A 17,296-nucleotide genomic window follows, 5' to 3' on the forward strand; every position below is an offset into this window, starting at 1 on the left:
ACTACAACATGGGCAAGCACTCATCTTTTCAAATGAAAAATTCCTCTTGCTTTTGCTTTAGAGCAGCCCTAGACATGCATATTCTGTGGAGATTTTCATGTTCCTGCTCTATTTCTTTACATTAGAGGACTGTTATCAACTTTTTCCTGTGCCGGAAGACTGATGTGGGAGTTTTAGACATGCTATTTGTCTTCTTGAATGGGCCGAGAAGTTATCTCAGTGTTCTGACAATTGAACTAAGTGTTTAAGAGACAACCAACTCTGAGAGCAGAGCTTTTAGATTGCAGCAGTCCTTCCCCTTCTGCCCCAAATGCTGGCAGCTGAGCCAGCCCTTCAGACACTCTCAACAGCCCTTGGCCTGAACCCCACACACGTCTTCCTGGCAGCCCTGCATCGCAGCATGTTCTCTTCCCAACAGGGCTCCCAGGCAGTCTCATGCCTGCCTTGGGGAGTGACAGTAGGTAACAGCAACAGGGTGCTCAACTCACATCACCACCCATAGTCCTGGAAGTGCTATCAGCAGAGGTATTCTCCAAATCCCTCTTTAAATGTAAACAAAAAGGGTTTTTATGCCAGTTCTTGAACTAGAACAAGGCTGTCCAACTGGTGGTTCCGCAACTGCTAACTACGTCATCTCCAAAGTACTTCGGTTGTGCCCTGCAGGCTTAGTCCCATGAGCCTTTCTAAGTTTGGACTGGCACAACTGGCCTTTGCTAGTATCTAAAATTAGCACCCGCCCAATAGCTCCTAAGGGAGCTGTAGACTGCATCTTCCTCAGCCCACCTCATCCACCAGCTGGTGAACTGTGCCAGAAGGAGATGTGTGATGATAATTAGTGTAGCTTTATGCAGTACAAATATCTTACAAATCGAGGGAGAAATAGGCCACTGGGTTGAGACAGCCTTAACGCCATAGCTGCTGCTTGCTGGAGAGCAATTCAGCCCAGGCCTGGAGAAGTTCTGAAGTTCTGGGCAACCCCAGTCCACTGAAATGCTGTCCTTTCCCCCACGCATCTGTCCTCATGCTCCTGCCCTCCCCTCACAAGCAGCCCGGCTGTTCATGCAGCCTGTGGGGCTGGGCAATGCAGTGGGTAAAAATGGTACGACACAGAGCCAGGGCGAATGAGACAAACAGGTTCAGCTGAAGGTCACTCACCCAAAATTGTATTTGACTGATTTTTCTTCTTAGAATCATCTTCTGAGATGTGATTACTGAGTTTAGGGGGACGGATAAAGACTGCTTAATTGATGCTGTTTTACTCTTCAGTTAACACAGTGGGCCAGACTGTGCAGCAAGCAGTGGAACAGGCCAAGGATGCTGGTCAGAAAGGTACGGTCATGTTTCTGATGCTTTCACTGTCATTCCAGTGAAATCTCAGACGGGTCCCTTGCCCCTGTCCCAACACCCACCCTCTTGTGAGATCATGCCAGCCATGTTGCTGTCCTCAGTGACTGCAGTGGGAGGGCAGAGCCCTGTTTTCTTAGCATGTTCCATTCCATAGCACAGCACTTCTGCTCTGATCTGGGCTTTCTTGGGCCACAGGAGCATCAGCCTACTTCAAGCTGGGCTGTGCTGCAGTGCCAGGGCTGGCCAGCCAACAGCAATGGGGTCATTCTTTCCTTGCCCACGCAGGACTGTGCCACAACAAGACCCCTTTAGTGTGTTCTCCTCTCCACCTCCCCTCCTACCCACACCTGGTGGGGAAGGGGAACATAATGCAGTGATGCTGCAGTTACCTTTGTTTTTCTTTTTCAAAAGCTCTCGATGAAGTCTACAAGGTTGCTGAAACTGGTGAAAAAGCTGTAAAAAATGTAGCAAATCAAGCAACTTCCTGGGGCAAAAGCTTTGGACAATGAAGATAACATAACATCACTGAATGTATTCTTAATACATTATATATAATAAATAAAACCCCTACTGTGTACATGTCTGGCACGCATTCTTTGGGATTATTCTGATTACACACATTAGAACAATCAGCGATGTGGAAAGGTGGGATTACTGCCCAGCAGACTGCTGAAGTTGCTGTTAGTGCAGCCAAACACTGTCAGAGCTAAGGGAAGGCTCTGAGTGGGCATGATGTAAGTGGCCCTCTCCATATGGGCCGAGGACGTGAGATATGGGGTTTTCTCCCACTTGGTGAGCTGAAGTCATGGCAAGTCTCACAAGCTGAATACTTCAACAGTGATTTCAGGACAAGGTAAGTACCTGCATGCTTCTGTGCGCTGATCTTACCTGTAAAATTGCAATTAGAAGTTATACAGATGAAGGATCGAGTGTGTTTACGGTGTATGGGACCACCATAAAATGGTACTGTGACACTCAAACCAATGCTGGCACTGAAACATTAACAGCAGAAACTGCTGGCCAAGTGCCTAACGTGCCACTGAGCTAAATCGTCAGCGCAACTTCAACAGCTCTGAGCAGCAAAGCACTGATGCAGCACAGAGCAGCTGTGGTCAAATACAGAGATGGGCAGTTATCAAACGTGGTGAAAGGATGAGTACTGAGAAAGTCTGAGCTTTAAAAAAAAAAAAGAACTTACATGCACATGAGCTTCAACAAGAAGAGAATTTGCTACTGCAGTTAGTAAGGAACTGGATGCTACATTCTCACCAATTACTAAAGACATAACTTAGAGGTCACTTACTTGGTATCTTGAAATGACAGGAGGAATTGTCACTGTGTAAGCACTTCTTCCTGACGGTGACAGGTGCCATCAATGACAGCAGATGCAGCACTGATTTCATTGCTGACATGAAAAATGGTTGTTGTACTCGCTCTTCTGCGTGGCAGGTTTTTTGCATTTACTCCCCTCTACTCCGCCCTGGTAAGGCCTCATCTGGAGTACTTTGTCCAGTTCTGAGCTCCCCAGTACAAAAAAGACAGGGATCTCTTGGAAAGAGTCCAGCGGAGGGCCACAAAGATGGTGAAGGGCCTGGAGCATCTCTGCTATGAAGAAAGGATGAGTGAACTGGGTCTGTTCAGCCTTGAGAAAAGAAGACTGAGAGGGGACCTGATCCAGATATCTAAGGTGTGGGGGGCAGAGTGGTGAGGACAGACTGTTTTCAGCAGTGAGTGGAGACAGGACAAGGGGAAATGGCCAGAAACTGCAGCATAGGAAGTTCCGCACGAATGTGCGCAAGAACTTCTTTAGGTGAGGATGACAGAGCACTGGAACAGGCTGCCCAGGGAGGTGGTGGAGTCTCCTTCTCTGGAGATGTTCAAGACCTGTGGACACCTACTTGTGTGACCTTGTCTAGGGAACCTGCTTTGGCAGGGAGGTTGGACTCGATGATCTCTGGAGGTCCCTTCCAACCCCTACGATTCTGTGATTCTGTGATTCTGAGTAGCTGGCAGGAGGGAGGTAACTGTGAAAACTGTGGGTACCCTTACCCATGCTCTTGGGAGGTTGCACGTGCCCACCAAATTTGCTGTAGGCAGTAGGCATGGCTCAGAGCCATTAGAAATCTGTGCTCACGTGGAACATCAGGTATTGGCTGGGACCTTGCCCAAGCAATTTTCCAAAAATCCAAGCAATTTTCTTGCTGAAGCATCCAGTGGTGTGCCAGCAAATGCAAACAGAGATCATGGCAGTAGCTAGAGGCAACACTTGTGTGTGTGCTCTATGGCTGTGTAAGGGGGGGAGTGTTCTCCAAAATGTTTGAGCTAAAATCTAAGTTACATCTGCCATAGGGAAACACAATGGTTATATTTGTAATCTACAGCCCAGAGTATGGCTGTTTCCTTCAGCTGTGGTTAGGAAAAGGCTGGTGTTGCCCATAGCAAGTGTGTGAAATTTTACTGCTTTTTTCCTTCTTTTGCTGTTGCCTGAACTTGGGAGAGATGTGATAAAAGCATAGCATCTTGTTCTTAACTATCTGATGCTGCTGGAACTGACCTCTGCACTGCACTTAACTCAGCACCAGCGTAGCTTATAATGCACACCACAATTTCAAAAGAGGATATCTATCACAAAAAGTCCGGACTCACTGATACAGCTTGACAAGCAAAGGACAGATCAGACGATATGCTGTAATCTGAAATCAGATTCTGAACGTCAGTCTCATCAAGGTCAGGCTGGATGAGGCCTCTGGCTGCCTCATCTGGTGGGTGGCAAACAGCCCATGCAGGCACTTGCAACAAGATGGTCCTCAAGATCCTACTTAGCGATCTGTGCCAGCTGTCTGTGTGCTCCAACAGTGACAGGACCCCACTCTTCAGGTCTGAACAGCTAACTGATGGAGAGAAGTAGAGCAAATCAGGGGGCAGGCAGGAAAAAACTATCAGCCAAATTTTCAACAACCATGCCAGCAGATAGCACAACTCAACCTATAGGATTCTTTCTCATTTCACTAACACAATGGTAGGAGTAGGATGGTAGAAGAGGTTGGAATGCCCCGCAGATATTCTGTTACATTTATTGTTGTGTATTGATGGCAGCGGAGAGGTGGACTGGCAAAAAGGCGTCTGGCATGGAAATGTGGATGAAGCAAAGGTGTGTCATTAAATTCCTCCATGTGGAAAACATGGCACCCACTGACATTCAACAGTGCTAGCTGAATATTTATGGAGACTAACCAGTGGATGCGAGGCAGTGGGTCGTGTTTCATCAGCAGTAACAGCAACAGTGGGTTACCTCTGCTGGTGCAGATTTTTATGAACGTGGCTCATACAGGCTCTCTTCATTATAGCTAATGGTGGTGACTATGCTGAAAAACAGTGTTTTGTAGCAGAGAATTTGCTCTATCAAACAGTGTTATTGTTCTCTGTATCTGCTGCAGATTCTGTGGAAATAAATAGGAGGCACTGCTTTTGGAGCAACACATGTATCTAACTTCAACCATCTTGTCTGCCAAGCTCATGAGACATATCTGTATGAGTGAGCCCCTTACAAGAAGTTATTGACAGTATTTTACCAGTAACCACACAACAAATCAGCAAGTATATTGTGAAGATTCATGAGTTGGTTGTAACCAGTGGAAGCTTTTGCATGAAATAGAAAGCAGTAAAACAACAGCATAGTTGGTTTGGAAAGATCAATTTTTGTTTAATAACTGCTCTTCTCTCCAGGTTATGTTATGCAGTTACAAAGTAGATAGAAAAAAAACATAAGTTTCTGGGAGGGACTAGTTGTCTTTTAGAAAAAAACACTCATATTCATTACATAAATAACAACTGGCACTTCAAGGGGACACGGCTGGACAAAAGCCTTAGACTTTATAAACTGTGCTTGATCCAGTAATGTGTTGAGGTCCATTCTGTTGTATTTGAATATATTCAAAACTGTCACGACCTTCTGATGGCAAAAAAAAAAGAAAAAAAAAAGAAGCTGCGTATTAAGACAGTCAATTAAGTTTACAGCAGCATTCTAGCTCCTCTGTAGTTTGGCCAATGATTTCTGGGTTATATTTCATGGTAGTTGTTCACTGAGGCAGTATCTAATTTTGAAAAAGCCTCTGGGAAGAAAAGACTGACAAAGAATGTTAAAAACAGGTATGATTGCTTAGCAAATTCAGACTATCCCTTTTCTTAAAAAAAAAAAAAGAAAATCTGTAGTCAGAATAATTACATAGATGCTTGATTTAAAAATGTAACTATAATTGCTTGATAATTTCAGCTTATAAAAATATTAGTTTGTCAACTCTACATACTTCATGGTGGTAGCCAAGCTAACTTGAGCAAGCAATACGGCGCAGTCCTATAACAGCAGCAGTTAAAGAAAAAAACATTGCCTAGAGAGAAACAGGCCTGAAGCTTTACTAAAAAACAAATTAGACTCCTATCGAAGTTAATCCCTGCTGGAGGCCCATTCTTCCTTTGACAATGCCATAGCATTGATCATACAAGGCCTTACTGAAAGTGCCAAAGCCAAAATTATACCATTAAACAAAAGTGCATGAAGTAATAATGAGCTAAGTGCTCATCCAGTACAGTATCTGATCTGAAGTTTGAGAAGTGGCTCAGGTGGCAAGACCACTCTTTCATACATAAAATGTACCATTTTGTTTTGTAGGTGAAATACCCAGAACGTCCCCCACAAGTGCTGATGAACTGTTATCTTCAGATACATGCTTGTATACAATTTCCTAACCCATGGACTTTTATTGTAAAAAAAGACTAGTCTGGACTGAAACTAATTGAGAATAGAATCCACTATAATGTCAGAAGAAAATAAATTTTTGTGGTTACATGTAAACTTGTGATAAGCTTTTCCAAGAAGAGGGTACATTGACGGCAAGAGGGATGGGATACAACAAGGAGCAGTGACACCCTGCTTATGTAAAGGTCAGGCCAGCCTCGTTGTATACTTTGAAGACCTTCTCAATTGCATTGACATAGGCAGCTGTTCTCAGGTCCAGACCCAGGTTGTACTTCATGGCAGTACGCATGATTTGCTGAAATAGAAAAGGTTGTATGAGATTTCTGCAAGTTTCCTATAGGAACTACATCAGATTCTGCTTGCAGGATCCAAGCAGGAGCGTAAAAGCCCCTAACACTGATACCGGAGCTCAGATTCTTTGAGAATAAAGTCTAACATTTCTCAGTTCTCTGTACATCTACGATTTATGAGGTCTCAAATCTCTACAGAGAAAGACAAGGTTTCAAGTAGTGCTTCCCAACTAATTAGAAATACCTCGTAAAGGGATCAATCTAAAACTGCTGATGCTAAACTAAGGTGTTCCTACGGACATATTAGGCAGGTATAAAAAGATAACTAATACCCTTCTAATCACCATAGCTTCCTCTAGAAAATTCTTCCAGATACCTTACATTAGTCTCTAATGTTTTCTACGCCCAGTTAAACTTGGTCATCACTGCACAAAACAGAAACATTTGAGAACAGTATTCATAAACTGTATACGCACCTAATAAATTCTGCAGAATACATTTGTCAGGGAACTGTTAGATCACAGCCTGAACTGATGACTGAGCAGCTGGTGAACGGGTATGGCTGGCCCAGGGAGCACAGCTGCAGGCAATTTACCTGTGCTTCTCAGGTGACTAGAAGTGGTGGACCCTCGGTCCATCCCCCCAACACTCCAGCCCATTTAAGGGCCAGCCACAGAGGAGGAGAATGTTTTGTTGATGAAGGTCCTTTTTAGAGATGTAATGCTCCATGGCCAGAGACCCATATCACCAGCAGGGTGAGTCAGCTTTTTTCCTGTCTTTGACTCTTGGTATTCCAAATAATACTTTTTCTGGTATTGTGAAGATCTTATCAGAAGAAGTTTTGCTGTTTTATAGGAGAAACAGCTTTTAAAAAAGATGTAGCAAAGCCATAAGTTCTTCTCCTACACATAGATTCATTAAAGCAATACTTACTCGAGCAGAACGCTCCATTGTATAAGCCAACCCAGAGTGGACAATATCCTTCTCAGATGCACCCTGCAATAATACACAGTACAGTCAGGACTTATTCATGCATACAAGAAGGTACTAATCCTATTTTAAGAACAATAGATAAGATTCGTGTAGCTGTTGAAGCTTGCTCTCTCATTTTTTTTTATAGTGACTGATGTTAAGACAAACTGAATTGCCATTACTATTACTAGAAGTGCTAACTTAGGTCAATTTGATTGTAAAACCTTAGATGTAAGTCAATGAAATCTAGCTTCCAATTGCATAATGCTAGCATTTTCAGTGATGTTGTAACTACCACTTTCAGTTTTCAAAACATGTCCTAAATGTTAAACAGACTCTCAAGAATTAATAACTTACAGAAGTTATTTCAGTTATTTTGAAGACAGGTTTTAAGAAGGGCATAAATTCTCAATTCATAGATTGAAGTGTATTAGCTTTGTGCAGCTCCAGAATGACTTAGTTGCCATTGAAATGTAAATGCACTGAACAGTAACTAATTGAAATGTGGGGATGTTAGAGTGTCAGTGTTCCATCATTCTGACTACTGTCACTTACTACTAATTTGAGACTTGCTTCGTGAAACAGATGCAAACGTTCATTTTGTTTACCTTAAATACTCATTTGATGCAAATGTTCATTCAAATGTTTACCTCAAATACTCATTTGGTCTGTAGAAATTACTAGGCCAGTTTGTAAGGCTTGTGTTAAAGAGGTGACAGTAATGACTTCAAGCCACTAAATGTATTTACTATGCTATTCCTTCAGTGTAACACTTTGGCAAATGCCAGCACCATACTAAATCAGTCTATTCCTGTCATCTGACAGCAAACCAAGTTCACGCATGCCTCCCCTGATTTACTGAGGAAAGGATGCTTTGATGGTTTTTCTAATTCATTTTTTTCCCTTTGATTACTTGCTCTATCTTCTCCTGAGCTTATGTATAAAAAAAAAAACCACTACACCAATTATCACTTTCAGCTTCCATACATCCCTTGGCAAAGTATTCTACAGCTTAACTGACTGTTGGAATTGTTTATTGGTTTTGTTTGACAGCACCTTATTCTTGTTCACTCTTCCATCCAGTGATGGCTGTTGTTACCCATCCATTTTCACATCACTCATTTTATTGATTACTATCTCTGTACTATTTCAGAGTAATAGTACCTGGAGTAGGTTGTTGTTTTATACGTGTAGAACTTCTGTATCTTTGACTATTCTATTTTTTTTAAAACTGTCAACATTACAGCACTATAAGATACAGAGATGAAACCTGCATGCAGAGCTGAGAAGGCAGGCACGTTCTGGAGTTAAATTATGGCATTGTCAGTCTTATATAGCCAATCTTCTTTTCATTTCAGAATGATTACTATCACTGCATTCATTTTCTAATTGCTGTGCATTTCTAAGCTTATGCTCAGGGACATGATTTAGCAGAGGGTTGTTAATGTAGTATGGTTAGGTTGTGGTTGGACTTAATGATCTTTAAGATCTTTTCCAACCTGAGCGATTCTATGGTTCTATGTTCTGTTGTTACCTCCAGATCTTCCTTTTGAGCTCAGGTAGATGAACTTATCATTTTGTACTAAGATTTTTCCCACCCTGTATTGGTACACGTTAGATAACAATTTAGATGACTTTTTTTTGCCCATTAATACAAGTCTCAAAGGAACATTCTATACTCTTGTCTGTACTATCTTGAATTTACAGAAATGCTATATGAAGCTGTCTGTGGTATGGGTTCTTTGAATGAATCATCAAATAACTTGCATTTGAAAGGGAGTTTTAAAGATCACTGAGTTCCCACAGGCAGGGGTGCCAACAATCAGATGAAGCCTGATTTAACTTGGCCTTGAACATCTCCAGGGATGGGGCATCCACAGCTTCTCTGGGTAACTGTGCCACTGCCCCACCACTCTTCTTATTGAAAGCTGTTAGAAAACCCTGGTAAACTATATTAACAAGACTTCCAAAACAAATTCTGATAGTTACTGAGGCAGTATTTCTTGCTATAAGTGCTTAACAGACTTTAATAGACAGGAATCAAAGAGATTGTAGAATCTATGTGTTGTGATCAGGTTAGCCAGCTAAAATATGAAGTATATTGTAGACAAAAGTATTGGCAGAAAAAAAAAAACAACTTAGTCATTTCCTTACTAGGTTGTTTAAAAACCAACAGAAAACCTTCTGCATCCTTCTCCAGATTAAAAAATCCATACATCTCCATCTGAACAATGGATGAAGATGGGTGGAGTTTCTCAGTGCAACAGACTGCTAGGTGAACAGCAACATGCAACTCTCGTATGATTAACTCCTGAAATCTGAGGTAGTCATAGATTGAAAATATCCCAATTGCCTTCGTGTTGTTTGCACAAAAAGAGATGGTACTTCATACTTTTCTAATAGGAGGTAGGAGTAAGCACTACTCAGTGACAACTAAAACACCAGTGTTATCAACACTATTTTCATTCTAAATGCAAATCACAGCACCATAACAGCTACTATGGAGAGAACTAACTTTGAAAACAGGGTAGTACTTTAAATACCCATCAAACACTACAGAACAGACATGAACACAGTAGGGGAACTGTTAGGCATCTGGTGAAGGGGTTTGGCTGGCCCAGGGAGCATGGGCAAATTGTTTGCACTTGTGCTCCCCTTGCGACCACAATGGAGCCTTTCTGGGCTCCATGTAAGGGCCAGCCACTGAACAGAGAACATCTCTGGAGCTAGGCTGGTTCCTGAGAAGGAATGATGCATAGCCAGACATCCCCCTTCACCACCTGGGTGAGTGCCGTTCTTCTTTCTGTATATGACTATTGGCCTACCTGCAGATACTTCACCTGTATTGCCAAAGATCTGTCAGAAGCAATCCTGCTGCTTCATGAGCAGAACAAACAAAACGAGTCTGTATTAAAATTGTAGCTTTATAACAATACTGGAGATAATTGGCATGTGGCCAAATAGAAGAGGGAAAAAAGGCTTACTTCCTGTATTCTTAAACTGTTCAGATCACTTGCTTCCTTCAATTGTTCAGCCATCTAGCTACAGTACTAAAGTAAAATTTTGACTGTACTTATAATAGGATAAAGCTACAGTTAAAGGAAAAAAAAAAAGCAGCAAACAGAGCAACTACTTACTGATATCCTATCTTGAAATTCTGCTGTAGGCACAACTGGAATAGTTCCACCATGTTTCCCAAATTTTCTCTCCAAGCTTTCCTGTACAGACACTACAAACCGAAAAAAAAAAAAGCAGAGGCAATGTAATGGACAAGGAAAGGACAACTAACAAAAAGATTTGTCTCCAAATCTTCCAGCATTCCAAGAAATGCAGACTCTGGGAGCAGAGCTGAGAGAAGAGTCATCTTAATTATGTTTCCTACTAAATAGGAAATTTGCTGTTTGGTACTCCATCCTACCAATTAAATAGTGAATGAAAGCAGAACTGTGTACTTACTGAGCAAGTGGTAGTTTGAATCCCTTTCATATTTAAAAGTCAAGCGGCCATAGCTGACGTGGTTCAAGTTTTTCAGCCACTCAAAATAGGATACTGTTACACCACCAGCATTCAGGTAAAGATCCTGCAAAGAAACAGTGAGTGTGTTGAAATGTGATCATTAGATAAAGACAGTTCTATCCTACTAAGGAAAAGCAAGTATGATTTGCAAAATACTAAACTACATTATGGAAAGACAATCCAGTTGTTGTTCCTACATGACAGAGTATATATCTTCTGATGTCTAGGGAATACTTCTACTGATTTAAGGAGGACTTGACTTTAAAATATATGAAGTTCAGGAATGCCTGACTATTCTATTTTAGCATAATTATTTAATAGAATTAATATATTTTTTGGCTAAGTCAATGAGTTAAGATAGATCAGCCACGCCTTTTAGGTATGCTAATTGATCAGGATGCTCTCTTTCTTTGTTGAAGAGGATGTTGTCATACTTCTCATTCTTCCAAGTTACCACTCTAGGCAACTTTTACACTATACAGTCTGCAACAAGCGATTCTGTTGGGAGTTCAAGCCACAGACAAATTTTTACAAACTAGCCAGTGTGTTAACCTGGCCTTCTTTCTTTGCTTACTGGACTACTTAGGTGACCAAATGTCAGGTAACAGACAAGCCAAGCTACTGATTTACTCAATAATTGTGGGTAGTTACCTCTTGTAAGCGTGTCACTTTCATGTAATTATCTTTGGGCACCTAGAGCTGTAATGAAGTCTCTTTAATTATTACAAATCTTGAGCAACATTAATGCTCTCTTCTCCGACACTAGCTGTTTATAGTTCGCTGAAATATTACTCACTAATGAAAATCAAAGGTCATAAAAGACTCTTACAGGAATAACCATGATATTCCTCTCCAAGAAGATTTTGTCAGCTTCAGGAGTTGTAGGTCCATTGGCACCTTCAGCAATAATCTAAAAGGAACCACAACACAATAATTGCTAACTTGACAAGTGTATGTTTCTGTCCATATTAATTACAGAAAGCCAGTATAGATACTAGTATTCAATATTTTCCATTTGCTTTTGAGTTCTCCAACTTACTTTTGCTTTGACCTTGTGAGCGTTGGCCTTAGTCAGCTGCTTTTCACTTGCAGCAGGGATGAGAATGTCACAGTCTGTTTCCAGAATACTGCCCTCAAGCTTCTCTGCTTTAGGGAAGCCCATGATTGTCCCATGTTGCTGTTGGAAGGAAACAAACCAGTGCATGTACTCAATTTGCTTCCCTTTTACTAACATAAAAGAGAGAGAAGGAAGAAGCAACAACTCTAGAAAGATAGGGATGATATGTGCTATCTTTAATTAGCTTGCTTTTTGCATTTTATTTACTAGTCTTGTACCTCAGTCCAATATGATTAAGGCATAATTGCTCTCTGGCCAAAGACACTGATAAATGTCTGGGCTCTGGAATTAAAAAAAAAAAACAAAAAAAACACCTGCTGTTTATTTCAACTCTTAAAATACAAGATGAATGCAATCTTTTCCAAATACTCAAATGATCCACTAGTCTGTTATGCACAGGATAAGTTGTATCATATGAAATTCAGAAGCACCAGTAATGAAAAGTCAGTACTACAGTGACAGCCTTCGTTTAGTTGAGGGTCTTTCCAGCTTTCTGAGAAAGGGGGATGAAGACACTCGCATGCCTTCCATGCAAAAGATGACACGTGAAATAACTCCCTTAGGAACTCTATGTGGAATCATAGGATTGTCTGGGTTGGAAGGGACCCTCAAATGTCATCTAGTCTAACTCCCCTGCAATGGACAGGGACATCTACAGCTTGATCAGAGCCTGGATCGGCCTGACCTCGAACAACTCCAAGGTTGACAGTACCACACAGCTTGGTGTCATCTGCAAACTTACCGGAGGTGCACTTGATCCCACTGTTGATGTCACTGATGAAAATGTGTCCCTCAGGGGTTCTTCAACTACTTGTCATTATCTCCATCCAGATATTAAGCCACTGACCACCACTCTTTGGGTTATCTCATAGCTAGTTCCTTGTTTGCTGAACTGCCCGTTCGTCAAATCCATATCTTTCCAATTTGGAGAGAATGACATTATGGGGGACTGTGTCTAAGGCCTTACTGAAGTCATGACAGATCACTTCTTCCCTTGCCCATTAATTCAGTTACACCATCATAAAAAGCAACAAGGTTGGTCAGGCAGGACCTGCCCTTGGAGAAGCCATGCTGGCTATCCCTTATCACCACTCTTTCTTCCATATGCCTTAGCATAACGTCTGGGAGAATCTGCTACATTATTTCCCCTGGCATTGAGGTAAGGCTTAGGTCAGTTGTTCCCTGGTCATTTTTCCTACCCTTCTTAAGGGCTATACTGCCTTTCTTCCAGTCACCAGGGACTTCACCTGACTGCTGTTACTTTTCAGATGTCATCAGAATGGCTCGGCAACTTCATAGGCCATTCTGTCAGGACTCTGGGATACGTGTCACTAGGACTCTTCTGGATCCTTAGGATCTTCAGGCTGCTGTGAATCTGATTTTTTTGCTTGCTTTATCTCCCTCCAGTTTCTACCTTCTGAACCATTTGCTCGAGGCTTGTGTGTAGAGCTAGTGAAGATGGAGGCAAAACTGTTGAACACCTCTTTTCTCCTTGTCTGTTGTTACTACCCTGCCTGTTTTGCTCACGAGGGAAGGTACACCCTTATAGACTTCATTTTTCTGGCTGACATGCCTATAGAAGACTTTCTTGTTCTTCTTTGGGCCCCTTGCCGTGTCCAGTTCCAATTGGGTCTTGGCCTTCTTGACCCCATCCTTAGCTTTCACTGTCTATGCATTTTCTCCCTGCTCTCCAGTTGGACCAGCAGGTCCCACTTCAGCCATGCCTGTTTCTTGCCTTCCTTGTCTGAGTTCCTACACCAGGAGGTAGAGAGCTCTCATGCCCTAAGGAAAGCTTCCTTAAATATCAAAGGCAGGGAGTAATGGCCTAAAACTTGAACTTAGGAAGTTCTATACTCATGTGGAAGAACTTGCATATGGTACAGGTGATGGAGCACTGGAACTGGTTGTCCAGGGAAGTTGTGGAGTCTCCTTCTATGGAGCTTTCAAGACCCATCTGGATGCCCACCCGTGTGACCTGTTGTAGGCTGCCTGCTTTTATAGGGGGTTGGACTCGATGATCTCTTGAGGTCTACAATTCTGATCTAACAGCTCTGCTGCACTCCTGTGTCCTTGAGGACAAACTCCTAGGGAGTTTTGTTGACTGACTGAAGTTCTGGTTGATCAACTTCAGGTTGATCTGAAAGCTGGCTTTCCTAAAATTAAGCTTCCTGATTTTACTCTGCCTGATACCCCTCAGGAGTGTGAACTCCTCCATTACAGGGTCACCACAGACCAGGCAGCCTCCAATCCTGATGTCGCTAATCAGTTCACTTCATCTGCTGAGCAACAGGCCTAGCATTGCATTCCCCTTGCTGGGGCTGTCTATTATGTGGCTCAGGAAATAATTCTTGATAGAGTCCAGGAGCCTTCTGGATTGCTCTCAGCCCACTTTTTCAGCTCACTTAGCAGATGTCAGGGTAGTTATATGAGGCGTTACTTTCAGAGCAAGCTACATATTTCATACCAGTCTATAGTCATCCCATGTGTTTGCAGAGCTAGCAAAAATGAAAGCATTTCTGCATAAGTAAGTTTCATACCAATTTGTAATCTTCTAGTTCCTTTGGGTCAATCCCATCAGGATTCCATATAGAACCATTAAATTCTCCAACAGCAACACATTTTGCTCCAAAACGGTGCAAGTATCTCATAGAATGCAAGCCCACATTACCAAATCCCTGAAAGTGAAAAGAGAAAGGAAAAATAGTCAACCCTTCAGCTAAAATGATTATTAGTAGGGTTTATATAGATTTGAAAAGCTGTAAATAGTTCCTTATCTATTGGTACGTCTTGGCATTTGATAATGTGCATAGGAACGATGGAAGAAATGTTACTGGTCTGAATACTACTGTAGAAATTATGTATTTTAGCTGGCAGTGCAAAACTGTGCTAAGTTGTTTCCACTGGATAAAATAGAGGGAATTGTTAATGTTACTCTGAAAGGTTCAAAATGATATTTTATCAATACTAGGAAATTACAACTATGTATCCTATAAATGGTGTGGTATTAAGAAGAATTCATGGATTTTTATATAACCATTCCAAGTTCCAACAAACCTCTGCAGGCCAAGAAATATTCAATTTGTCTAAAGCTTACAAGTATAAAACTCTCCTGGAATGAAAAACAATAAACATAGCTTCCTGCTAGCTGTGTTTTAATACGAAAGGTTATGTTATTTCTTTAATACTTTTGGAGCTGTCCTGTACAAAACAGATTGTTTAAATGTAGGTAATCCTGCATTTTATTTGCAAGAAAAAAAACTACAGCCTTCCATGAAACTAACTTTAAGTCATTATTCAATATTCTAGAAGTGCAGGGATACTGTGATGCTGTCTCAGTGCAGGGCAGAGATGTTTGTGTGAGCCCACTGATTAACTAGAAGACAACTTAAAGGCTACAATTACAGCGCTTCTAAGCACTGATACACTGGTACTAAAGACAACTCAAAACAAAGCTATCCCTCAAATCCTATATTTAGCTCTCCATTCCAAGCTAGTGAATAGAACACAATATTTCTTAAAATTTTAAGAAATTACTGAATACCAAAGCCTTTGAAAATCCAAAAATTTGAACCTCCAGAAACTTTATGAATGCTGAAGATGAATATTCAACCCTAAAAATTTAGGATAATGTGTTGGCTTTTTACTTTTCCAACTGTTCATTCCATAGTATAATGAGAATTTCTTCCTCTCCCTCATTTTTTTTAATAAATGCAATAAATGCAGTGTAGGTAGCAGAAGTGTCACAGCTAATTTAAAAATATGCAGTAGTTCTTGGAACTCCTGTAATAGTGTTTCACTTTGCTCTTTGCAGCCAATGCTCATAAAGAGTGGAGTTTTGGCTCTGTGCCCACACAGTGCCATTATAAGGTCTGTTCTTATAAAACAGTTCAAATTAAAGGGCACCTGTGTTGCTTGAAAAGCATTTCTAAACTTTGAGAGTAAAGGTTAACTCAGAAGTCGTAAAACGCTAACAGGGTTAATTGCTACAGCCTTTCTTAAGTGTAGCTCTGAAACTTTCTTCATCACGTTTTTCCCTCCCATTGAAAGAAAAAAATTACCTGGACAGCAAATGTTTTATCTCCAAATCCTGGAGTCATTCCTAATATACTCATATACGATGCTTCATTGATGAAATTTTCAATTCCATGGAAGAGACCACGGCCAGTTGCAGATATCCGTCCGTGGATCCCACCCTGGCTGATGGGTTTACCAGTTACACATGCGTGTGCATTAATATCCTGTAAAACAGTGAAGGAGTTGTGAGTTATTGAAGTAGTCAAATAATAGTTGGAATGGGAAACTTTGTACACCTCAGGGATAAGGGGAAACGGCTATTGAGAGAATTGGAACATAATTTAGTGTATATACATCTGATCTGTAAGTTGGTTCTCTTTCCTTAGTTTCATTGAACAGCTTCTCAGAAGTACTCTTGCAGATGTCAGGGAAGTTGCATAATTGGATGTGTTCTGCAAATTTTCTGTTGCATTAAAGTGCATGTGTTAATGCAAAATTGCAGCTAATTACAGTGACATCTTATTGCACTGTTAGCACAGAGCAGATCTTTAATAAGTCAAAAGGCTTTGAGGGATGTTTTTCAATATTCACTCCTATTATAGCCAAGCTTTTCATCATTACTCTTGACATTTCAGCTTTTTAAAGGGCTCAGACATATTCTTGTACTAGTTCCAACTAAAGCTAGTTAATCATTTATAAGCAGTGTTTAGTGTTCCTTTATAACAAATTCAGTTTATGAACCACATGTCCAATACCTTCCTGTTGAAAGAATACAGGTATAATTTGATCTCTGGGGAAAATCTACAGTATGAAGATCATACATGAAAGTAAGATATTTTCATGCTTTCATTCAGAAAAGCACTATATACAACCAAGACTCTCTTCATTCGTGCTAGACAGCCAGCCAAGGAATCAGTAGATTATTTAAAACCAGAATGAAATTTTCAGTTGAAATTAGTAGTTTGAAAAAACTTCTAATCTACACACTGCTGGGCTTTGCTCTTCTGTCACTACTGGTTCCCATGCTCCCACACCCTCGAGCCATGGTCGGACAGTGCCTTGGCACCTACTGTGAGTGAAAGAGCAGGGATGAAAGGGAATCCACAGTAATGAGTCTGCCAGCAGCCGGATGGGTTTCTCTTTTGCCAGCAGCACAGACACTGGGAGGCTCCCTCCTAATATTTGTGCCAAATACATTTGCATGCCGGTGGCCTGAGTGCAAGATGCTTGGTGAGAGGAAGGGAAGGAGCAGATAAAAGTGGTGGCAAAATGGCAGGAAACAAC

The 17,296-nt window shown here is 41.3% G+C and overlaps 1 protein-coding gene across 1 annotated transcript in view; it reads right to left on the bottom strand.

Moving 5' to 3' along the window:
- Positions 1–5,025: 5,025 nt before the first annotated feature.
- GLUD1 (glutamate dehydrogenase 1) overlaps positions 5,026–17,296 on the bottom strand; it is a 30,598-nt gene continuing 18,327 nt past the window's right edge. Inside the window, exons 6-13 of the mRNA XM_052678172.1 lie at positions 16,057–16,236; positions 14,536–14,673; positions 11,921–12,058; positions 11,711–11,791; positions 10,822–10,945; positions 10,503–10,594; positions 7,327–7,389; positions 5,026–6,398 (exon numbers count right to left, since the gene is read on the bottom strand). Of these exons, the coding sequence (XP_052534132.1) occupies positions 6,279–6,398; positions 7,327–7,389; positions 10,503–10,594; positions 10,822–10,945; positions 11,711–11,791; positions 11,921–12,058; positions 14,536–14,673; positions 16,057–16,236 (936 nt within the window). The 3' untranslated portion in view covers positions 5,026–6,278. The remainder of the gene's footprint in view (positions 6,399–7,326; positions 7,390–10,502; positions 10,595–10,821; positions 10,946–11,710; positions 11,792–11,920; positions 12,059–14,535; positions 14,674–16,056; positions 16,237–17,296) is intronic.

Source organism: Tympanuchus pallidicinctus, unplaced genomic scaffold (genome assembly GCF_026119805.1).
Source record: "Tympanuchus pallidicinctus isolate F22 unplaced genomic scaffold, pur_lepc_1.0 scaffold16, whole genome shotgun sequence".
Classification (NCBI taxonomy): Eukaryota; Metazoa; Chordata; class Aves; order Galliformes; family Phasianidae; genus Tympanuchus; species Tympanuchus pallidicinctus.